General features: G+C 40.4%; 1 protein-coding gene across 12 annotated transcripts in view; it reads right to left on the bottom strand.

Annotated features, from left to right (window-relative positions):
• ncam1b (neural cell adhesion molecule 1b) overlaps positions 1-16,477 on the bottom strand; it is a 71,098-nt gene extending 54,621 nt beyond the window's left edge. For 8 of the 12 annotated variants that reach the window (XM_034605447.1, XM_034605446.1, XM_034605443.1 and 5 more), the window contains exon 1: positions 16,159-16,476. In XM_034605447.1, coding sequence (XP_034461338.1) covers positions 16,159-16,210 — 52 coding nt within the window. In that variant the 5' untranslated portion in view covers positions 16,211-16,476. Of the gene's footprint in view, positions 1-16,158 lie in introns of all 12 variants that reach the window. The other 4 variants (XM_034605448.1, XM_034605450.1, XM_034605440.1 and 1 more) reach the window with 3 other exon arrangements.
• Positions 16,478-17,793: the final 1,316 nt, after the last annotated feature.

Below are 17,793 nucleotides of genomic sequence, written 5' to 3' on the forward strand. Positions count from 1 at the left end.
ACACCAGTTAGCTTTTTTTGCAAAAACAGTGCAGGCTCAGTCAGACCTGTGAAGGTTATCAATAATACTTACAGACACTTTTCAGAAGACCAGACTCCTTTAAAGATTGACTAATTCATGTGGTGTATGGTATACAACACTGTGGTTATATTTCATCACGTCCCCTTTTTCACCAGATGCTAAATGACAAGACAGTAAGATAAGCCTATCACATAATGCACTAAGTAAAAAGGCAGAAAAAAGAACTGGACAAATATATGTGTGTAAATTTGCTAGATTACAGACAAACACATTAGGATCCGCACACCTAGTTAGTTATTAGCTATCACAATTACCCATATTCTTTGAAAAACAGAAAGAGAAACCACAGCATGCAAAGGAAGCCCTGACAGGTGGGTTGCCAGTGTGTTGAAAGCATCCCATGTGCTGTCCGTGTGGCTTGGGGAGGATAAGGTTTAAGCGGAAGGGCATGTAAGGTCACGGTCAGTTAACCTTAATAGGTATTCTGTCTCGTGTCATCTTTCAGTCAGCCACAAGACAAATGTTGTGAGTCAATCATTTAGCACTTAAAGCGGGACAGCAATAATATCTGACTCGACAAGCAATGACTCATAGACAACCTGTTACTACACCTGCTCAGGAAATCTGTTCATGTTTACCGTTAGAATTAACTGTCAAGTGTTCATTCCTACACGAATCCAATCCACAGTCAAGACATATCTTGTATTGATATTCACTGCACCTAATAATTACACAATACCACATACTGTTACTGCTCTGAAAGAAAGAACAACAAAAGAGACATATTGTCTCTTGGAATAGCACTCGATTGGCTTCATTAAAGGCAATAATTTTGAAGCTGGATCATGCATTTCCCTCACGTTCATGACAGAGCAGTCAGTGCAAGGAAAGCCCAAGGTTGTGTTTTGCATTCTCTGACACCGACTGACTAGGCGTGGTCTGTCTTCACAACGGCTCCACTGAGGGCGACAGATGGCACAGAGACACCTTATGACACAACATGAGCTTACACACACACCCACACCCACACCCCCCCACACACACACACACACACACACACACACACACACACACCTTGTTGGCCAATCAGAGACTGGACTGTAAAAATAGACACCGGGACAGGGCTAGCCCCCAGAGAGTTGACTACTCTATTTCTCAGGGCTAAACTCTCCAGAGACATCTGCAGAGGGGGAAGACTATCGCCATTAATCTAGGCACTTAAAACCAGGGTTGTGATGAATTAGGGTAGGGTAATGCCTTTTTTTCTGAATTTATGCCTGCTCGTTATACGTGCAATACATGCCAGTTTCAGCTAAGTGCCCTGGACTGATTTCATTACCAGTGGACATACATGGATTTTAGTGTCATGTACACCTTCACTGGTTTTTATGCTATTATACTTTGAAAGCGGAAAATAAGGTTTAACACAGAGTAAGGCCTACAGGATGATATCCATTTGCACTAAAATCACCACATTGGCCAGGATCTGTTATTAATAGATATTAATGGATCACATTTGCTTAACATTCAGACAACAACCATTCAAGCTGATTACTACAGATCCTTTCAAATTCATTAAATTCTGTCCACGGTAGAGCCGAAGCTGTATACTCTGCACGTTTGAGCTGCAGTTCATTGAATGTTCTGTTACAAATCCTATGAGCTGCGCTACTGGAATAAATTTGCCAGGAGCAAAAAAAAAAAACTGCGAAACCCAGACGTCATAAATTCAAGTGATCTGAGAAGTTCTGTTTAAGTAATTTTTATTCAAGTCAAGTCGTCCTTTATTTTACTGGAGAATTGAACTCAGTACTCAGTGTAGGGCAGCAACAATCAATCAATTACTCATTAAACATACAATTAATAAGCAACCATTTTGATATGAGAGTAATTTCCAAGCAAAAATTGTAGTTTCTTACCAAATTATTTCCCAGATGATCCGTGGTTTCCTTCTTCATATTAGATATAAATGTATTTATGAGTTGACGCTGGACATTACATTACATAGACTGAATGCAATAGGAGTATTAAGAAATAGTAAAAAAGTGATTTTGATAACTGTTTATTAGCAAAGAGAGGTGACTTTTTTAAAATCGAGAATGTAGAACCAACGCATTTCCAGTTTCAACCTGTAATTTTTGACTGAGGGAGTAACGTCAAGTAAAAGACAAGGCCTGAAAATCAGTCTGTATTAAAATGTCTAAAGTAACAAATTCTACTTGCTACAAGTTGAGTGTCCTTTAGGAGGTCAAATATGCAAGGTGTCTGTGAAAACACATCTTGTCCTAGCTGATTGTCTCACACAGAAATTCTATTACTACAACTCAGTAAAAGCAAAGCCAGTGGCATTTTGTTCATGCTAACTAATCTGTGGATAGTATAAATATTAGTCTACTAATGCCAACAGTCACACACTATAGTTCAGTGCATATAAACAACTTCACTAACTTGAAAATCTAGGCACAATTAATCAGTGCAAGCAAACGAGGCATCGATTTCACCTCTTTACTTTTGTGACTTGCTTCGAGAAGCATCTCTTCTCTGCTCATTTATTAGGACACTAGCAAACTAACCACGATTTCCTCTGCTCACAGCACAGCGCTGCTCAGCCGCGGTTCAGCCACATTCAGTCTCACCAATTTGTTCTGTGTTCCGCGCACTATTCTTGGCAGAATAAACTGTGAAAATGATCTTTCACCACAGTTTTAATGCTCAGTTGAATAGAGAGAGAGACTACTGCCTATCACCTGAAGTTCTTTACGTGAACTTTTAATATAATTACAGCCCTTGTGAGGTGCAAAACACTTTGTTAGAGATTTGTTATGTGATCGAGGCAGGTGTAAAACAGAATTTTGGTTCATTATTAAATGGCTGCCACAGTCTGTACCTGTCGATGGTGGTGTTGGAAACAGCTTATTTACAGTGGCTTCAAAAATATTCTGTTCCCTGCACTTTTTCTGTTGTAGATGTGAGATAGTAGAGAGAAAAGTGAAAATGTTATTAATGATGAGACATTTTTGTATGATAATTAAGTTAAAAAACTGAAATCTCTCCTTTACAAAAGTTACAAAATTTAAAGTATTAATTCAATTACATCACACTCATTGCAGCTTTGAGTCCTCTGTCTCTACCAGCTTTGCCCACCTGGATTTGGAAAGGATTTCACATTCTTTCTTGCAGATCCTCTTATGCTCTGTCAGATTGGATGTGAAGTGTGTCTGAATGGCTTCAGGTGAATCCATAGATGTTCTATTGGGTTAAAGCCTGTACTTTGGCTGGGCCACTCAAGAACAGTCAAAGAGTTGGCCAGGAGCCACCATGTTTTTGTTACTGTATGATTTGAGTCATTGTTGTGATGAAAGGTGAAACATGAGGATTTCTTCAAGGTATTTGTGTTTGGCTCTATTCACCCTTCCTCCAGTTGCTACCAGTCTCCCTGTCCCTGCTGCCGAGAAGCACCCTCATAGTTTGATGCAGACGCCCCCACATTGCTTCATCATATAGGGATGGTATCAGGTGATGGGAAGAAAGTGGTGTTTGCCAGAGATAATTCATGGAAATCTATCACCCAATTCAAAATTACATTATTTTGTTTTGACATGCAGTGTGGATTATGGGACCTTATGCACACACAGCTGTGCACCTTTCAAAACTACATGAAACCAATTAAATTAATCCAAGGTGGACTCCTGTCAAGTTATAGATGCATCTCAGGGATAATTAAAGCAATTTGGACCAAAACCCACAACAGCAAATACTATATACATACTTTTCAACACTAAGTGTGCAAAGGTGAAGGGGTCTGCCTAATTTCTGAAGCCAATGTCTCTGTAGCCATTGGTCATTGGTTTGAAAGTGCCGCTGGTTTAGTGAGACAATGAGATGGGAAAGACATGTGCAAAAACTGTTAAAAGCAGTAAAGGTTTCCGATCACAAACTTGAACATTCCACCTAATTAATCCACCAAGAAGGAGGCACGATATGTAACCATAACAGTAAAAAACACACATTTCAATAATTGCCCATGTAACCAGATTAACAAGGCAGGAAAAACTAGAACAAATGAGTCGTGAGTCTTGTGGGAAAAAATGGTTCCTGGCACTATCACACTCCAGCTCAAACGGATTCCTCCTTCCCTTTATATCATGATACATGAAACCCTGCGTAGACACACTTGCCCATCAGCCACAGTAAAGCTGCTTTCAGACATGCACTGAACTCAGCAGATCCTCCGCATTTTCTACGGAGGAGGTGCATGTGTGAATGCAAAAGTCAGAGTGAGAGGTTCCAGATTATGTACGGACTTTCTGTGCCTGGCCTCCTAGTATAAAGTCTGTAGAAAGTCAGGAGAATTCGATGTGAGAACACAGCTGGGGCTCACACAAGTAAGTGGGGTGTTGATGACGCTAACATGCGACAAAAATGAAAAAATAAATATATATATATATATCTCCTGGTGAAAAAGCAGTGAAACACACATAGAAGACACAGACGAAGATCTCAAGAGAGTTTGTGGTGATAAGACCCGACACCGGTGTCTGTGTTGTCAAGAAAATCCCGTGATCTACACATCAGAATTAATCCGTCACTTCCTGTCTCTGCCTGCTGTACCTGGCTGCTCCACCTCTCTCCTGAATAATGCGGAGGATGTGACGCTGTTTTGAACTCATTTGTGCAGAAAACCCTGCGCTGCGTTGTGCATGTGTGAAAAGCAAACTGCGGATACTCTGCATCCAATCCTCCGGACTTTACCCGCAGGTCCTGTCTGGAAATGGCTTAAGACAGATGAATGCTATAGATGCCAAAACAGCTAATGTCAAACATCCTTAAAGCTCCAGAAAGGTGGCTTGTATCCGCTCCTGTAACACCAACCCTGACCCTGTTCAATCAAAATGTGTCTTAACTGTGTGTTGCTGTAGCCACTCAGGCAGAAAAAGCAGCCATGTGCTGTCATAAGGTAGAAAACAGCTCTTCACTTGCATATACTCTCTCCTCAGTAATGGTGGCTGTTGTGAAGGGATTTCCAGGGGGAGTAGTTACGCAAGTCACCAGTATGCCATTGAGAATACAGTGGATGATTACTGTACATGCAGCACAGTCACTGATTTCTTAAGATGTATTGTATGCAAGTGATGCTTTACACAATGTGTGGTTCTTAAAAACCTCTCAATGCTCCAAAATGTCTTTGGCAAAAGAAAGACGAAAAACAAGCTGTGAGTTGTGAGCCTATAGGGTAATGGGTCAGTAAATTATAAAACCTGCTTTAAATTGCACCCTTCTTATAATGAGTGAATACTAACAGAACAGTTAAGCTAATAATCTTTAGAGAGCAGAGGTTCTCCTTAATTTTTCTCATTTTCAAACATTTAAAGGTTGCATAGATACCCCATCTCTATGTTGGCCTTGTTACTATGAGTGCTGATGTGAGATAGTTTAATTAGCTTCAGAGGGCCTGTCATCTGCCTTTGCGCTCTATGGCATCCATGGAAAAGATGCACACTGGGGTTCATGACACATCCGGCTTCTGCTGGCAAAGACAGCAAGATGGCTTTCAGGCAGTGGAAGTTACTGAGTCATACTGCGAGGAGATCCTTCAAGGAGGCGCATGAGAGACATGGTGAAAAGGACCAAGGCAGACAAGCAGACAAGCTGGCAAACAAACAGTGCACACAAAAAAGAGTGGCACAGTAGAATGGTTTGTTTGGATATTTGATTTTCCTTTGGGTTGAACGAGTGCTATACTGAGCTTACACCATTATGTATTCACACCGTGTGATGAAGTCACATTTGTAACCCTGCACGTCTTTTCTTGTCCCTGATCCTCTTTCATGTTTTCACTCTCCGCTGCACACTACCCTCACTGGGAACAGGCTTCATTAAGATTTTAGTGATCAATAATTAGACATGGTATTGTTATCAGTATCAATATTGCCTCTAAATTAAATTGAAATCCAAAACAGACTGTTTGTTTTGTTCATTAAATCTTATACCTATATCCATTACATATGAGATTTAACACGTCAATTGTCACAGATATTTTATTCTCCAATTCATCCGCTGCTGTTTACGTTCACTCTTTTGTGATTAATTGAGATTGAGTAAAGAAAAACAATAAATGATGACTGCTTTTACCTGCAGTGAGCTGTTTAGTTCGTGTAGCCTGTGTTTATTGCAGTTCTATAATTAATGAATACGAGTATCACTATTTTTCACTTTACCCACATACTTATCAAATAGTTAATACCACTCAAAAAGCTGCTAAGAGTTAATGTCATGTAGTGTGAACGATGTAGTGTCATTTCATTGTTCACAGTAATTAGAACACATGTCAAATACTTGGTGTGAGGAAATCCCGATTAGAAAGTAGCTTCCACTTTCTGATATAGTACAAACACATGATCATTCATCAGTAATCTGTTCAGTCAGCACAACTACGTACATAGCTATTTGAAAGTATGTAATAAATGATAATAAGTGTTTATCTTTATAAGATTGTTTTAATTTTTCATCTAAACGTTGAATGTCCTATTTCCTATGCAGCAGCATCCTTGTCAGTTTCAGTGTTTGCAGGTTGACGACTGTTGTGCATCACTGGCATGGCATAATGCATGGATGTTTAGACTACCTTATTATTTAACTTCCATTAGACAGGCACCCAAAACAACCTAAATGTTCATATTAATCATAAACATTATTCAGGAGTCTTTTTACTGGGCATCATTGGTGCACGCACAGATAGTTTAAAGGGATGTTTTACTGCCTGCATTTAGATTAACAGTTGACTGACGTCAGTTACTGAAGCCAGATTTGAACAAGACGGCTGAGCTGGAGTGGAAATAAGGTAGGCTGAGTATGCAGAGCGACAGCCTAAGGGATCTGTCACTCAAAACTAAGACACTGTAATAAATCATTATATCACAGAGAGACACAGATAACCTACATGTTTGGGTCAACACCCAGAGCTTGTAACCAGAGGAGCTGTTCAGACGGGTTTTCTTTGTATCACACTTTAGTGAAGCCACAATTACAACATGCCATTGTCAACAAATACTGTGTCTTGATATCCTCCTTTTGAGCATCATAAGGCTACAAGTCAAACCTTTTCAGAGTCCAATGCAAACACTGACTGTTTAAGCCAAGGATTCAAACAGAGCTGGACACAGAATAACTTGCACCAGATCCCTTAATATTTCTGCATTCACACAGAGTCACAGTGAAAGTAAACTAACATTATGTTGTCAGTTCGTGTGCATATCTGATCACAGCAAAATGGGGTCCTGGAGATTTGACGGGAACTCCCCCTGTGGCAGTTCTGAGTTCTTTGGCAAGTGTTTTTTTTCACAGCCATTAAATCACAACCACACAAGATGCAGTCAAAACAACTTAACAGCTGTGTAGTCAAATGAAAATGCCGGCAACTGCTATGAACAGCAAGTTGCAATGAATAGCTACTGTACCACAAAGGTAAATCTGATGATCAACAACAGGCTGCCAACAGTATTTCAGCCTCTTGGATTCAGATTTCAAAAGGGACAAAACAGTGCAATTACAGAGTAGCCGGAAAACATCCCAGAAATGGTGGTCGTGGTGTACCAGTCCAAGGTCACAGTTACCAAGCCCAACAATATCAAAACAGCCTTCAGCGTTTCAGAACAAATCTCATTCAACCCCACCATCCTGCCACCGAGCAGTTAACTGTGGTACCCAAGTGACCTCTGACTCAGAGATGGACTCTAAACGAAAACTCAAAACTTCCTGCTGCACCTCCTGTCCTGAGTGTGTTTGCGTGTGTGCGTGTGTGTGTGTGTGTGTGCAGGGTAAAGGCTGTTTCATGCTTCTGCATTGAAGCTATGCCCTAGGTATGTAAAATGCGGACCAATTGCGTAATTACATTTTTGGGGAGGTGCACGTCAGGGTAAGACGTAGGCTCTGCGTAGGGTACAAGTCATAAGCATAAGCTACGGCTTCAACGCAGAAGCATGAATTGGGCTTAAGTGTTTGGTTTAATGTTTACAATTCAGCACTCTCAGTTAAAACACCTTAATATTAAACGTTCAAGCCTCTTACAACTCGTTCTACAATCAGACTTCACACAGCCAGTGGTTATATCTGATTGGTTTTGGTGTCAGTATATGAAAAAGGATGGTAGGTGTTGTCGGTGTGTGGTAGTGTGAATCTCTCTGTGTGTTACTCCCTCCTGGTGAAGCAGGTTGTCGTGACTCTGTGTATGAGGAAATATGTGGCCCAGTACTTTGCATTTAGCAGCTACATACACCTCAGTGTGAAGGGAAGTGACTGTCCTAATGAGAAAAAGGGAAAATATGTGTTAAAAAAGGGTTGTCACCGTGCCATCTGTTACAAGGGCATTAACAACAGTAATATTACTCTATGTACTGCAGAGTGCAAGCAGTGCAAAGGCAAATGTCAGTGAACGATGGTGTAATGCCCTTTCCATTACTTATTCATTATTCATTTAGAAAAATGACCACAGGTGGATGTTAAAATCTCAGATTGAATTGTGTCCAAATTACCACCATGATATAATTTTCACATCTGAAAGAAAATCAAACAAACAATTGACTGTGTGGCATGCTAACCATAGCAATAAGGATCTATTAAAAAGGCCCCTGAAAATATTTCTGATTTAATATAATATTCATCTTGACAGAATGAAAAGAGGTGACATATTGCCATGTAGGTTTCTTTCTATCTTTGGACATGTCTATTACACACATTTAGATTGCTCCGCTTGAATGAGGTTAATTCCCATCCCCAGTGATATCGCTTTCTAAATTTTCTTTTTCCTCCTAGTCCTCTAAAATCCTAATAAAATATGATCAACGGGAGAATAATGTGACACTTAACTGATCCCTGTGGCTGTAGGCTAATGCATTTATATAAAAAAGGTGATTATTGCATATTATCTTTTCATGGGTAGGCACATTTTCTGTGAATAAAGAGCCTTTGAATAAGAGTTAGTGGTTTTCTGGGCACGATTATATATAAAATCTTTCCACTGTGATACATTAGATCTAACCAAATTTTTTCACATGTAAAATTGTTAGATGGGTCAAAATACACGACTGAAGTACTTCTCAAGGCTCCCCATGTATAACCTCATCTGTGGTAATCACTGACATCATTTCCTGCATACTGAATAGATCAGAAACAGTTATGGCTGATACTGCTCCCCTCGAGATAGTGTCTCCTTACTGTGATCTAATTAGAGGTTGAAAATAACGTCTTTCTTTCCTAAATGAGCATCACTTTTTTCTTCATTATAATATTAATTCATGCCATGACCTTGTGTGATACAGAGGTATCTCCAAGTTGCCAGGCAATGACTAAGCCATAGAGCAGTATAACATTAGAGATGGTGACACACTATGGTGACTACATAGAAAAGAAGCCTGAGGCATGGCAATTCCGCATTTTCCCTGCTTCTTGCATGGTAATGCATCATACAGTGTTTCAATAATGAATGCACCATGATGTGCATGGATGCACGAGAGGACACACACACACGCACACACACACACACACACACACACACACACACACACACACACACACACACACACAGACTGCCTCTCTTCATACTACATAAAAGAAGTTGAAAGCTAATCCTAGCCAACAGCATATTTCTTTATAACGGTAAGATGAGACATGCATTTTCTTAAATCAGACATACAGCAAGTTTGCTCTCAGGAGTTTGAGCTGAGAACACTCATCTCAAACTCATGTAAATTGGGACATGGTTCCCTTTGGCATGGATAGTGACATGATTTTAAGCTCATCTCCTCTCTCAGGGGCCACAAGGGCCACAGATAAGGATGTGATGACTTGGTTTGGTTCGGATGAGTTCTGCTTTTCCCTGCTCCTCTCAGTGCCAAATAAGACATGGAGAGGCACAGAAAGGGAGCCAGAATGTGCTTTCTGTTCATAAAAGCCTGAACAAATTAGGAAATGACTCTTTATTTCTAAGTCAGTAGCCTAGTGAGAAAAGGTGGTACGTTTTGCCAAGTGCACCCAGCGATTACACAGCCAAAGGTGACTGGTTATGGAAGATCAGAATGGAAAAGAAACAGCCACATTTAAATGGCTCAAAGTTGCTTTGGCCATTGTTAAAACAGAGCTTGCATCCTGTACAAGAACATCAATACCAACATCTTTTAACCAAAGATAAAACTCAGCTGTTTGCAAAAAAATATCACATTTTCTGCTTTGAGTCATTAAAACATACATTTAGTGTGTAAAGTAGTCTCGCCTATTCCCTGCAGATGACTGAACACCCTGTCAGATATTCATTCTGTCCCTCAGAGCAAAACCTTCTAAGTGGAGAGAGGCCATATGCCTAAAGGTTTGACAGTCTAGGGTTACATGTCCACAGGGATATGTTAACAGTGCTGGCCCCTGCCTTTGTTTTTTGTTTTAACTTAATGGATGACAAGGACACACTGTTTTCATTTCCTGATAGCTCAGAGATCTTAGCATTGTTTTCATTTTGAGAGAAGCAGACATAATATGAAAATCTTAAGATTGTGATGTTTAGGTTAAAAAAAAAAAACAGTATGTCCTATGAGTGGTGTGTTTAAACTGTTTTGCACTCTTAAGTTAAAACTGATTAATATTAATCCCTGATATAAACAAACAACTCAAATCTCATGGGAATAAAATTTGGGATGCTCCCACCGCAGAAATTAATCACTGAAAAACAAAAAACGAATAAGCCCAGAGCCTGTTCCTCTTCTGTGAGCAAACCCTTAGGAAAGTATGTTTATGTTCCTCCCACAGTGCTTCATGGGGTCATGTGCACGTGTAATGTCATCTTCTCAGCCTCCTTCGGCAATGCATCTCCTCTAAACTCTCTCAGACCTGGATCTGTCTGATCCACTCCAATCACTGAAGCGTCGAGTACTACTGGATGGCACAAAACCACAGCCCGTCCTGCCTCTGCTTCCTAATACTGGAATAAAACCATTGCATCTGTGAGATTTCAAAAATATATATATATAGTGCAAATGATAACATTGCTTTGAAAAAGAGTCTACAGTTCAATTTACAGGATTCAGATATTGCACAGACTGTTTTACAGTGATAAAGAAAAATCTCCTGCACAGATGTTAGAGCCTCAGTTGTGCTCACTTGAATATACAAGTTTATTACAACATGGATCTGTATATAGTGATGATTCTTGGTACAACGTGCATGCAAACAGCAAAAACTCTTAAGAGAATAGAAACATTTCAGTATTATACCAAGTGGGAGAGAACAGATAACAGTCAAGGTCACTATGAGTCATGTCAAGATGCCCATTATCCTTAATGAGTGGAGACTCTCAAGGTTCACCTTATCACAACACCAGAGACAGGATGGCAACTCCCAACACAAAACATCTCATTTTGGTCGGGCATAGTTAATGTCATACACAATGTTAAAAGAGAACAAAAGATGTATTATTCATGAATTCCCAGACGCACAGTTAAAGAAAACATATGAATATGAAAGTCTAAATTGACAAAAGATCCAACACATACATGGCTGACAGTTGCTTCCCTAGATATTGTCTCTAAATCCAGTTTTTTCCATGATCTTTTCCATTATGAAACAAACTCCGGTTCAATACACACCCTTTAAAGCTTAACAGTAGATTGTCGGGAGACACTCTGTTCTCTGCAGATTAGTTATTTGATAAAACAAAACAAAAACAACAGAAGATTGACTCTATAACAGCACTGCATCAGGTCAGTGGTTATCTCTGGCTTGCGTTGATACTGGCTCCTACTCGCCAATATCTTTCCCCTCCCCCTCCTCCTTAAAGATGTTTTTCGCCCTGAGCTTTGCCTAACAGGTCAGCAAGCATGTGGATGAATTTTCTAGGTCGTTACCATCATGGTAACTGCTGTACTTGGCTTCAGTGTCGCTCCAGACTGTAAATTAAGATGAAAGACACGTCTTCAATTCCTTCTGTTCTACAAAACTGAAGCCAAAATATCTCAGATACGGGTGCCGCCATCTTGGGCTTTTTTGACTTTTTAGTTTGCCAATGTCCCATCCACTAACATGGAGAGGGCAGCATTTATGGCTGTAACCAGCCATCAGAGGGGGATCCAGACTTAGCTCTCCTTTTAGGGAGCTGTTATGTCCTCTATCTTTATTTTACAGTCTATGGTCAAAGCTTTTTTTATCACAATGCATTTCATCCGTGACTAGAAAACAAGTGCTAGTCTCATCCAATTATGAAAGGAGAAGCATGCACAAGCCCAGTCTTAGGGGAAGATACATGCATATGTTGCATCTCGTCTTATTAGGTTAACAAATACATGTTCATAATAAATAAATGCTGAAATACATTTTGCATAACTCCTCCAATAGAGCACACTGTAGCAGCCCTGTGTCATTGTAATCCACAGTCACAAAAGGTTAATTACTGACAGAAAATAAACTGACATTCAATCAAGCCATTTATAAGGGAAAAATGCTCAGCTTTTCAAATGTAAAATTTGAATTGACATGCTGAAAAAAATAATTTAAAAACTATTTATCTTTAAAAAATAACAACAGTGGCAGCTTTAAATGTATCCATTTTAACTGCAGCCTCTCTGAAAGGTATGGCCATGTTTATCCTTCCTTGACATTATGGGTTTTATTTGGACAGGGACAAACTACAAAGGTCTTTACTCTCAATCAAGCTATGTTTGACTGTGTCATTCAGCAGACTAAGAAAGCAACATTTTTGAAGACTTGTCTTTTTGGGGAGAGAGAAATCTACTGTTGGACTTGCAGCTATCGTTTTTAGCAATGACGATCTATACCCATTAAAACTGAGTCAGATATAAAGGTCTGGAGACATCTGTCAGTTGTTCTGTTTGCTTTGTAAATGGAGCAGCATGGAGCTACGTCATCAGTTCCACATGATCTGACTGATGATGTAACACAGACTAAGAGACACAATCCTACTGTAAACTACAGCAACATTTTCCTGTTGAAAAGAGCTATATGGTGGAATGTAGGCTTGCACCTCATCAGTCCCACATGTTGGGGATATTCCGAACTTATCTCTTATCTTGCCCAGCTTTCCTTTCCCTCTCTCACACTGATTTCCAGGGGCTATATTTCATTTTCTGTCAGAAATTCAGTCTTAGGGCAACATGATAGCCAAATGATTAAAGCGTATACCACACAGGCAAACATGCCCAAAGCAATGGGTCCTTGACTCGACTCCAGGCAAACCGAACCACTTATTACATGTCCCCTCCTCTCTCGCTATATTTCCTGTCTCTCTCCACTATTACTATAAAACACGAAAATGTCAAAGGGCCAAAAATAAAATACCATATAGTTTTGAAATTATTCCATATTTCACGCACGGGCTTGAAGATGTCTGAATAATAGATAGGTCAAGAGGATTTTAAGGCCCCTTAAGGATCCAGTCTGAAAGGATGTTAAAACTTTCAAACCAAATGTTACCAATCGTTTTTGCACTTGACACCGCAGACGCTCAATGGAACATAATGGACCTGAGAGAGCCTGTGAATAAAAAGTGTATTGACCCCACACCACTGGGGGGCAGTAATTGGCCTCTAAGCTGGTTTGTCAACTGACAAAAAAAAACACAAAATAAGAAGCAGCAACGATTGAAGTGGCACCATAATCCGCAAGCAACTTACAGTATTTTTATTGCTAACAATCAAATTTCGCCGGCTATGAATTCACTATATATCATACTTCCTTTTCTCATTAAGGCAATGAGTCAGCTAGTCTGTTTTTTATTACAAACAAGGCAGTAAGGTAATAAGAAACTAAGGTGCAGAAATGCCAAAGATGCGTCAAAAGCCATATTGAAATAGTGTCAGAATTACACAGTTCATCTGCCAAGTATATTTTGTCCTGTTCAGAGGAATTTCATTTACAATTCAGGATTTTAATGATGGCTTAACTATAAAATCATTTAATAAATCTTTTACCATCTTTCATTTGGAATATCGCTGTTCTTAAAACGCTAGTATGAATTTCTTATATCTTCAGATATTCTGACATGATCAGTAACTCTGCAAAAATCTAAAACCTTATTCTCTCTCAAACAGAATAAAGAATTTTTAGAGGAATTTATTCCCTTATCTCATTATCATTTATTCTCTATCATTGTTGAGCTCATCTAGTACTAAAATTAAATCAGGAGGTGTTTCCAGTTATTCAGAAGTACTCTATTAAATTTCATGTGCTGTATTACAAGGGTGTGTTTAAGTAAGCAGTGCACAAGTGTCAAACACTTGAAGATATGCTTACATTCAATCATGGAATTAAAGAGATTTTTTAAATTTACATTTGCACATAAAAACCTCCAATGAACCCAGGAGAAATTGAATTACCATTACAGTGCAGCTAGGGCTCCACTCCCACTGCGTTTTCCTCCCCTGCCTGAGGAGCACCCCTGTAAATATCGGATTGTACATAAAGGATTAAAAGGCGATGCCACGAAAACCCTGAGTGTAGCAGAGAGCGCGACTCCAACCATAAGCGCCTCAAATGACTGATTCTAATCAAAGAATGGGCAATGCGAAGCAGTGAAACACCGATTAATCGGCCAACATCTGGCATTTTGAGTTAATCGGCATTGATGTCTGCACCAGTAAACATAAATTGTCTACAGACATTTGAATAACAGGTTTTTATGTTCATCTTTTAATCATATATTTTTAATTCTGAAATAAGTAGAGGATCAGATCTTAATTTTCCCATGTTTTTCTGTGTTCAAGAGAGAGATATATTTAGATTATATAAATGTAAATTCAAGTCAAACAATTTTCTGTGTCATTGTTATTATAAATATGTTATTGTATTGGATGAAAAAAATGAAAATTACAAAACCAACATTATATCAGAATCATTTATCGTCCATCTCTTTCCTGCTCAATATCCTCATCTACCATCGGCTGACAATGACTGCAAAGGATATTTAAAAATGTAATTTGACACAAAAATCCCTCAATTAGACTTACATAACGACACATTTGACCAACTTAGAGGATCTCATTTCAAAGCCTTTATCGTGGCATCGGATTACATAACAGATGATTCAGAGTAGAAGTTGTGCTTGTTATGCATCAGTGAGCCAGCGAGACCAAATAATCCAACACTGTCCCGGAGACACCCTCCCTTCATGCACTTTACTTTCAAAGAGACCCCTCCTCAGTGCCACCATCACCGACCGTGCAGGTGCATTGAAAAAAACAACACGCTTGTTATTTTGCACAATGTACCTTTAACTGAGACCGTGGCTCAACCCAGGAGGCTGTTTGTGTGCATGGATGTGTGTGTGTAAGTGTGTGTGTTCCTGTACTTATGTATTTGTGAGGACCAACTTAAGCATAGACCCTGCAGAGTGAGGACATTTTGACCGGTCCTCACTTTTCACAATGGGCTGTTTGAGTGTTAAGACTTGGTTTTAGGGTTAGGGTTAGAATTAGGGGTTAGGATTAGGGGTTAGGATTAGTCATTCAGTTTGGATGGTTAAGGTTGGGGTAAGGGGCTGGGGAATGTATTATGTCAACCAGTGTCCTCACTAAGATAGAAGTACAAATGTGAGTGTGTTAATGTGTGTGTGTGTGTAATGTGTGTGTGTGCGTGTGTTTTCCTACAAACAGAGGAGGGAGCCCAGCATCACACCCCGTCAACAACAAACACGTCTCATCCCGAACACGATTATAAGCGGGGACATTTTCTTGATAATCACCACGCCATATTTCCATTCACGTCCACACTGATGCAATTTTTTTTGAAGCGGTTCTCCTCGAGCACCATGATTTATTCAGTGCACAATAACGCTAAGTCAGCGTGCGGGGCTGGTCACGCAAAGAGCCCACGGAGCCAGAAGATGGTTCCAGAGAAATAACGATAAAGACTAAAACCCCGGCTCCCCGATGGAGGCGGACGAGCCGCGGTCGCAGTACAGTTGCACCTGCTCAAGGAGAAGCCGAGTGGTGCCTGGCTGCGGGCGGAGGGAGAGGGAGGACCCGGAGAGGAGAGGATCTGCCTGCGGTCCTGGTTCACTCATTGGAACCCGGGTAAAAACACAGAAAGAAAGAAAAGCTGGGAACACAGAGTGAAACATGGGGGGTGGGTGGGGTCTCTTACCTGTGCTGCCCCAGAGAAGCAAGGCTAAAAAAACATCCCGTGGCTGGACCATCGCAACTCCCGAGTTAACGTGCTCGTAAAACGGCGAAGCACAACGTCTAAATCTCCGCTCGGGTCCCTCGGGTGTCCTGCCTCCCTCTTTTATTGGCGACGGCTCATCCTAAGAGGCGGGTGTGTGTGTGAGGGCCGGCCGGTGGTGGCGGGGAGTCGGTGGTGACAGGCGGCGGTCAGAGGGAGATTAGCGGCGGTGATGAGCGCCAGTGCACCGTTCAAAGTCTGACTGACAAGCAGGGCCTGCTCACAATCGTGGATTCATCCGCATGGGCGGAATAAGAGGGACCGCCCGTTAAATAGTGCGCGCGGGGGGGTCCTCAAGTGAAACCAGTGTGTTGGGGAAACCCCTCCACACAATCACAATAATAAAATCATACACTTCGTATTTTGGATGTTATTAAACGGATAGCTCACCGGAAAATGAGAATCTACCCTTTATCTACTAACCACTATGCCGATTGAAGCGTTTGAGTCCACAAAACACTTTTGGAATTTCAGTGGTAAACAGCGTTGCAGCCAAATCCAATACTACTTAAGTAACTGGTGACCACGTCTTTAAACAGCAAAATAGCATATAAAACATAAAAATTTGAATTGAAACGGCGTCATTTACACCATGTTTTCAGCCTGAATGTCTGCAGTTATCCTTCTGGCTGGAGCCACGTTCACGCTAGCGCAAACCGCACAAGCTCGCACCTCTATGCTCTCGACCAAGGGGCACGTGACGACATCAGTCATACTCAGCAGTAACTGCAGCTAAGCAGCGATGCTACCGGGAGTAGTGATGCTACCGGAACTAGCGATGCTACCCCCACACACCCATTTGGAAAGCTTGTTGTGCAGGTTTGGGTTTTTTTTCTGTTGTTTTTTACGTTTGAAGAATCGGTCACCATTTACTTTAATTGTATTGTATTTGGCTGCAGCGCTGTTTACTCAAACACGTCACCCACCCCTCCATCAGCTGAGTGGTGAGTAGATAATGAGTGAATTTTCATTTTTCTGTGAACTATCCCTTTAATCAGGTGTATCATAATTGTACTAAAGCAGTAATAACAGATGATGAACACTTCACCAGTCGACAGTGTCAGGAACAATCCAACAACAATACACCTGTACAGTAGTCATCCTCCACAAACCCAAATTATTTATCATCTATTATACTGTTACTCAATTCAGGTTTACATGTACACATTTCTGACAATATAAATCTAAGCGGACTGTATATACTGTACATTATACAAATGCACCACCGTCATAAGATCCACGTACCTCGGGTATATAACTGCATCCTGTACATAATGATCCATACTTGATCCAGCAGCTCTGCACTCTGCACCATATGATTCACCTACCCCATACAAGTAACCTGTATGTTATCGATCCACATTTGTTTGAGCATCTTTGCACTCTGCACCACTGTCCTCTGGTCACAATTAGCACATCAATGTTTCTTGTCCAGCCTTGCACATTTTTGTTTCCCGTTGCATTGCTTTCCTGTTTAGTTTATCTCTATTTCACATCGTAGTCAGGCTTATTTTTTATGCTAGTTTCTTTTAGTCTGCTGTTAATTGTATGTCTATT

Source organism: Hippoglossus hippoglossus, chromosome 13 (genome assembly GCF_009819705.1).
Source record: "Hippoglossus hippoglossus isolate fHipHip1 chromosome 13, fHipHip1.pri, whole genome shotgun sequence".
NCBI lineage: Eukaryota > Metazoa > Chordata > Actinopteri > Pleuronectiformes > Pleuronectidae > Hippoglossus > Hippoglossus hippoglossus.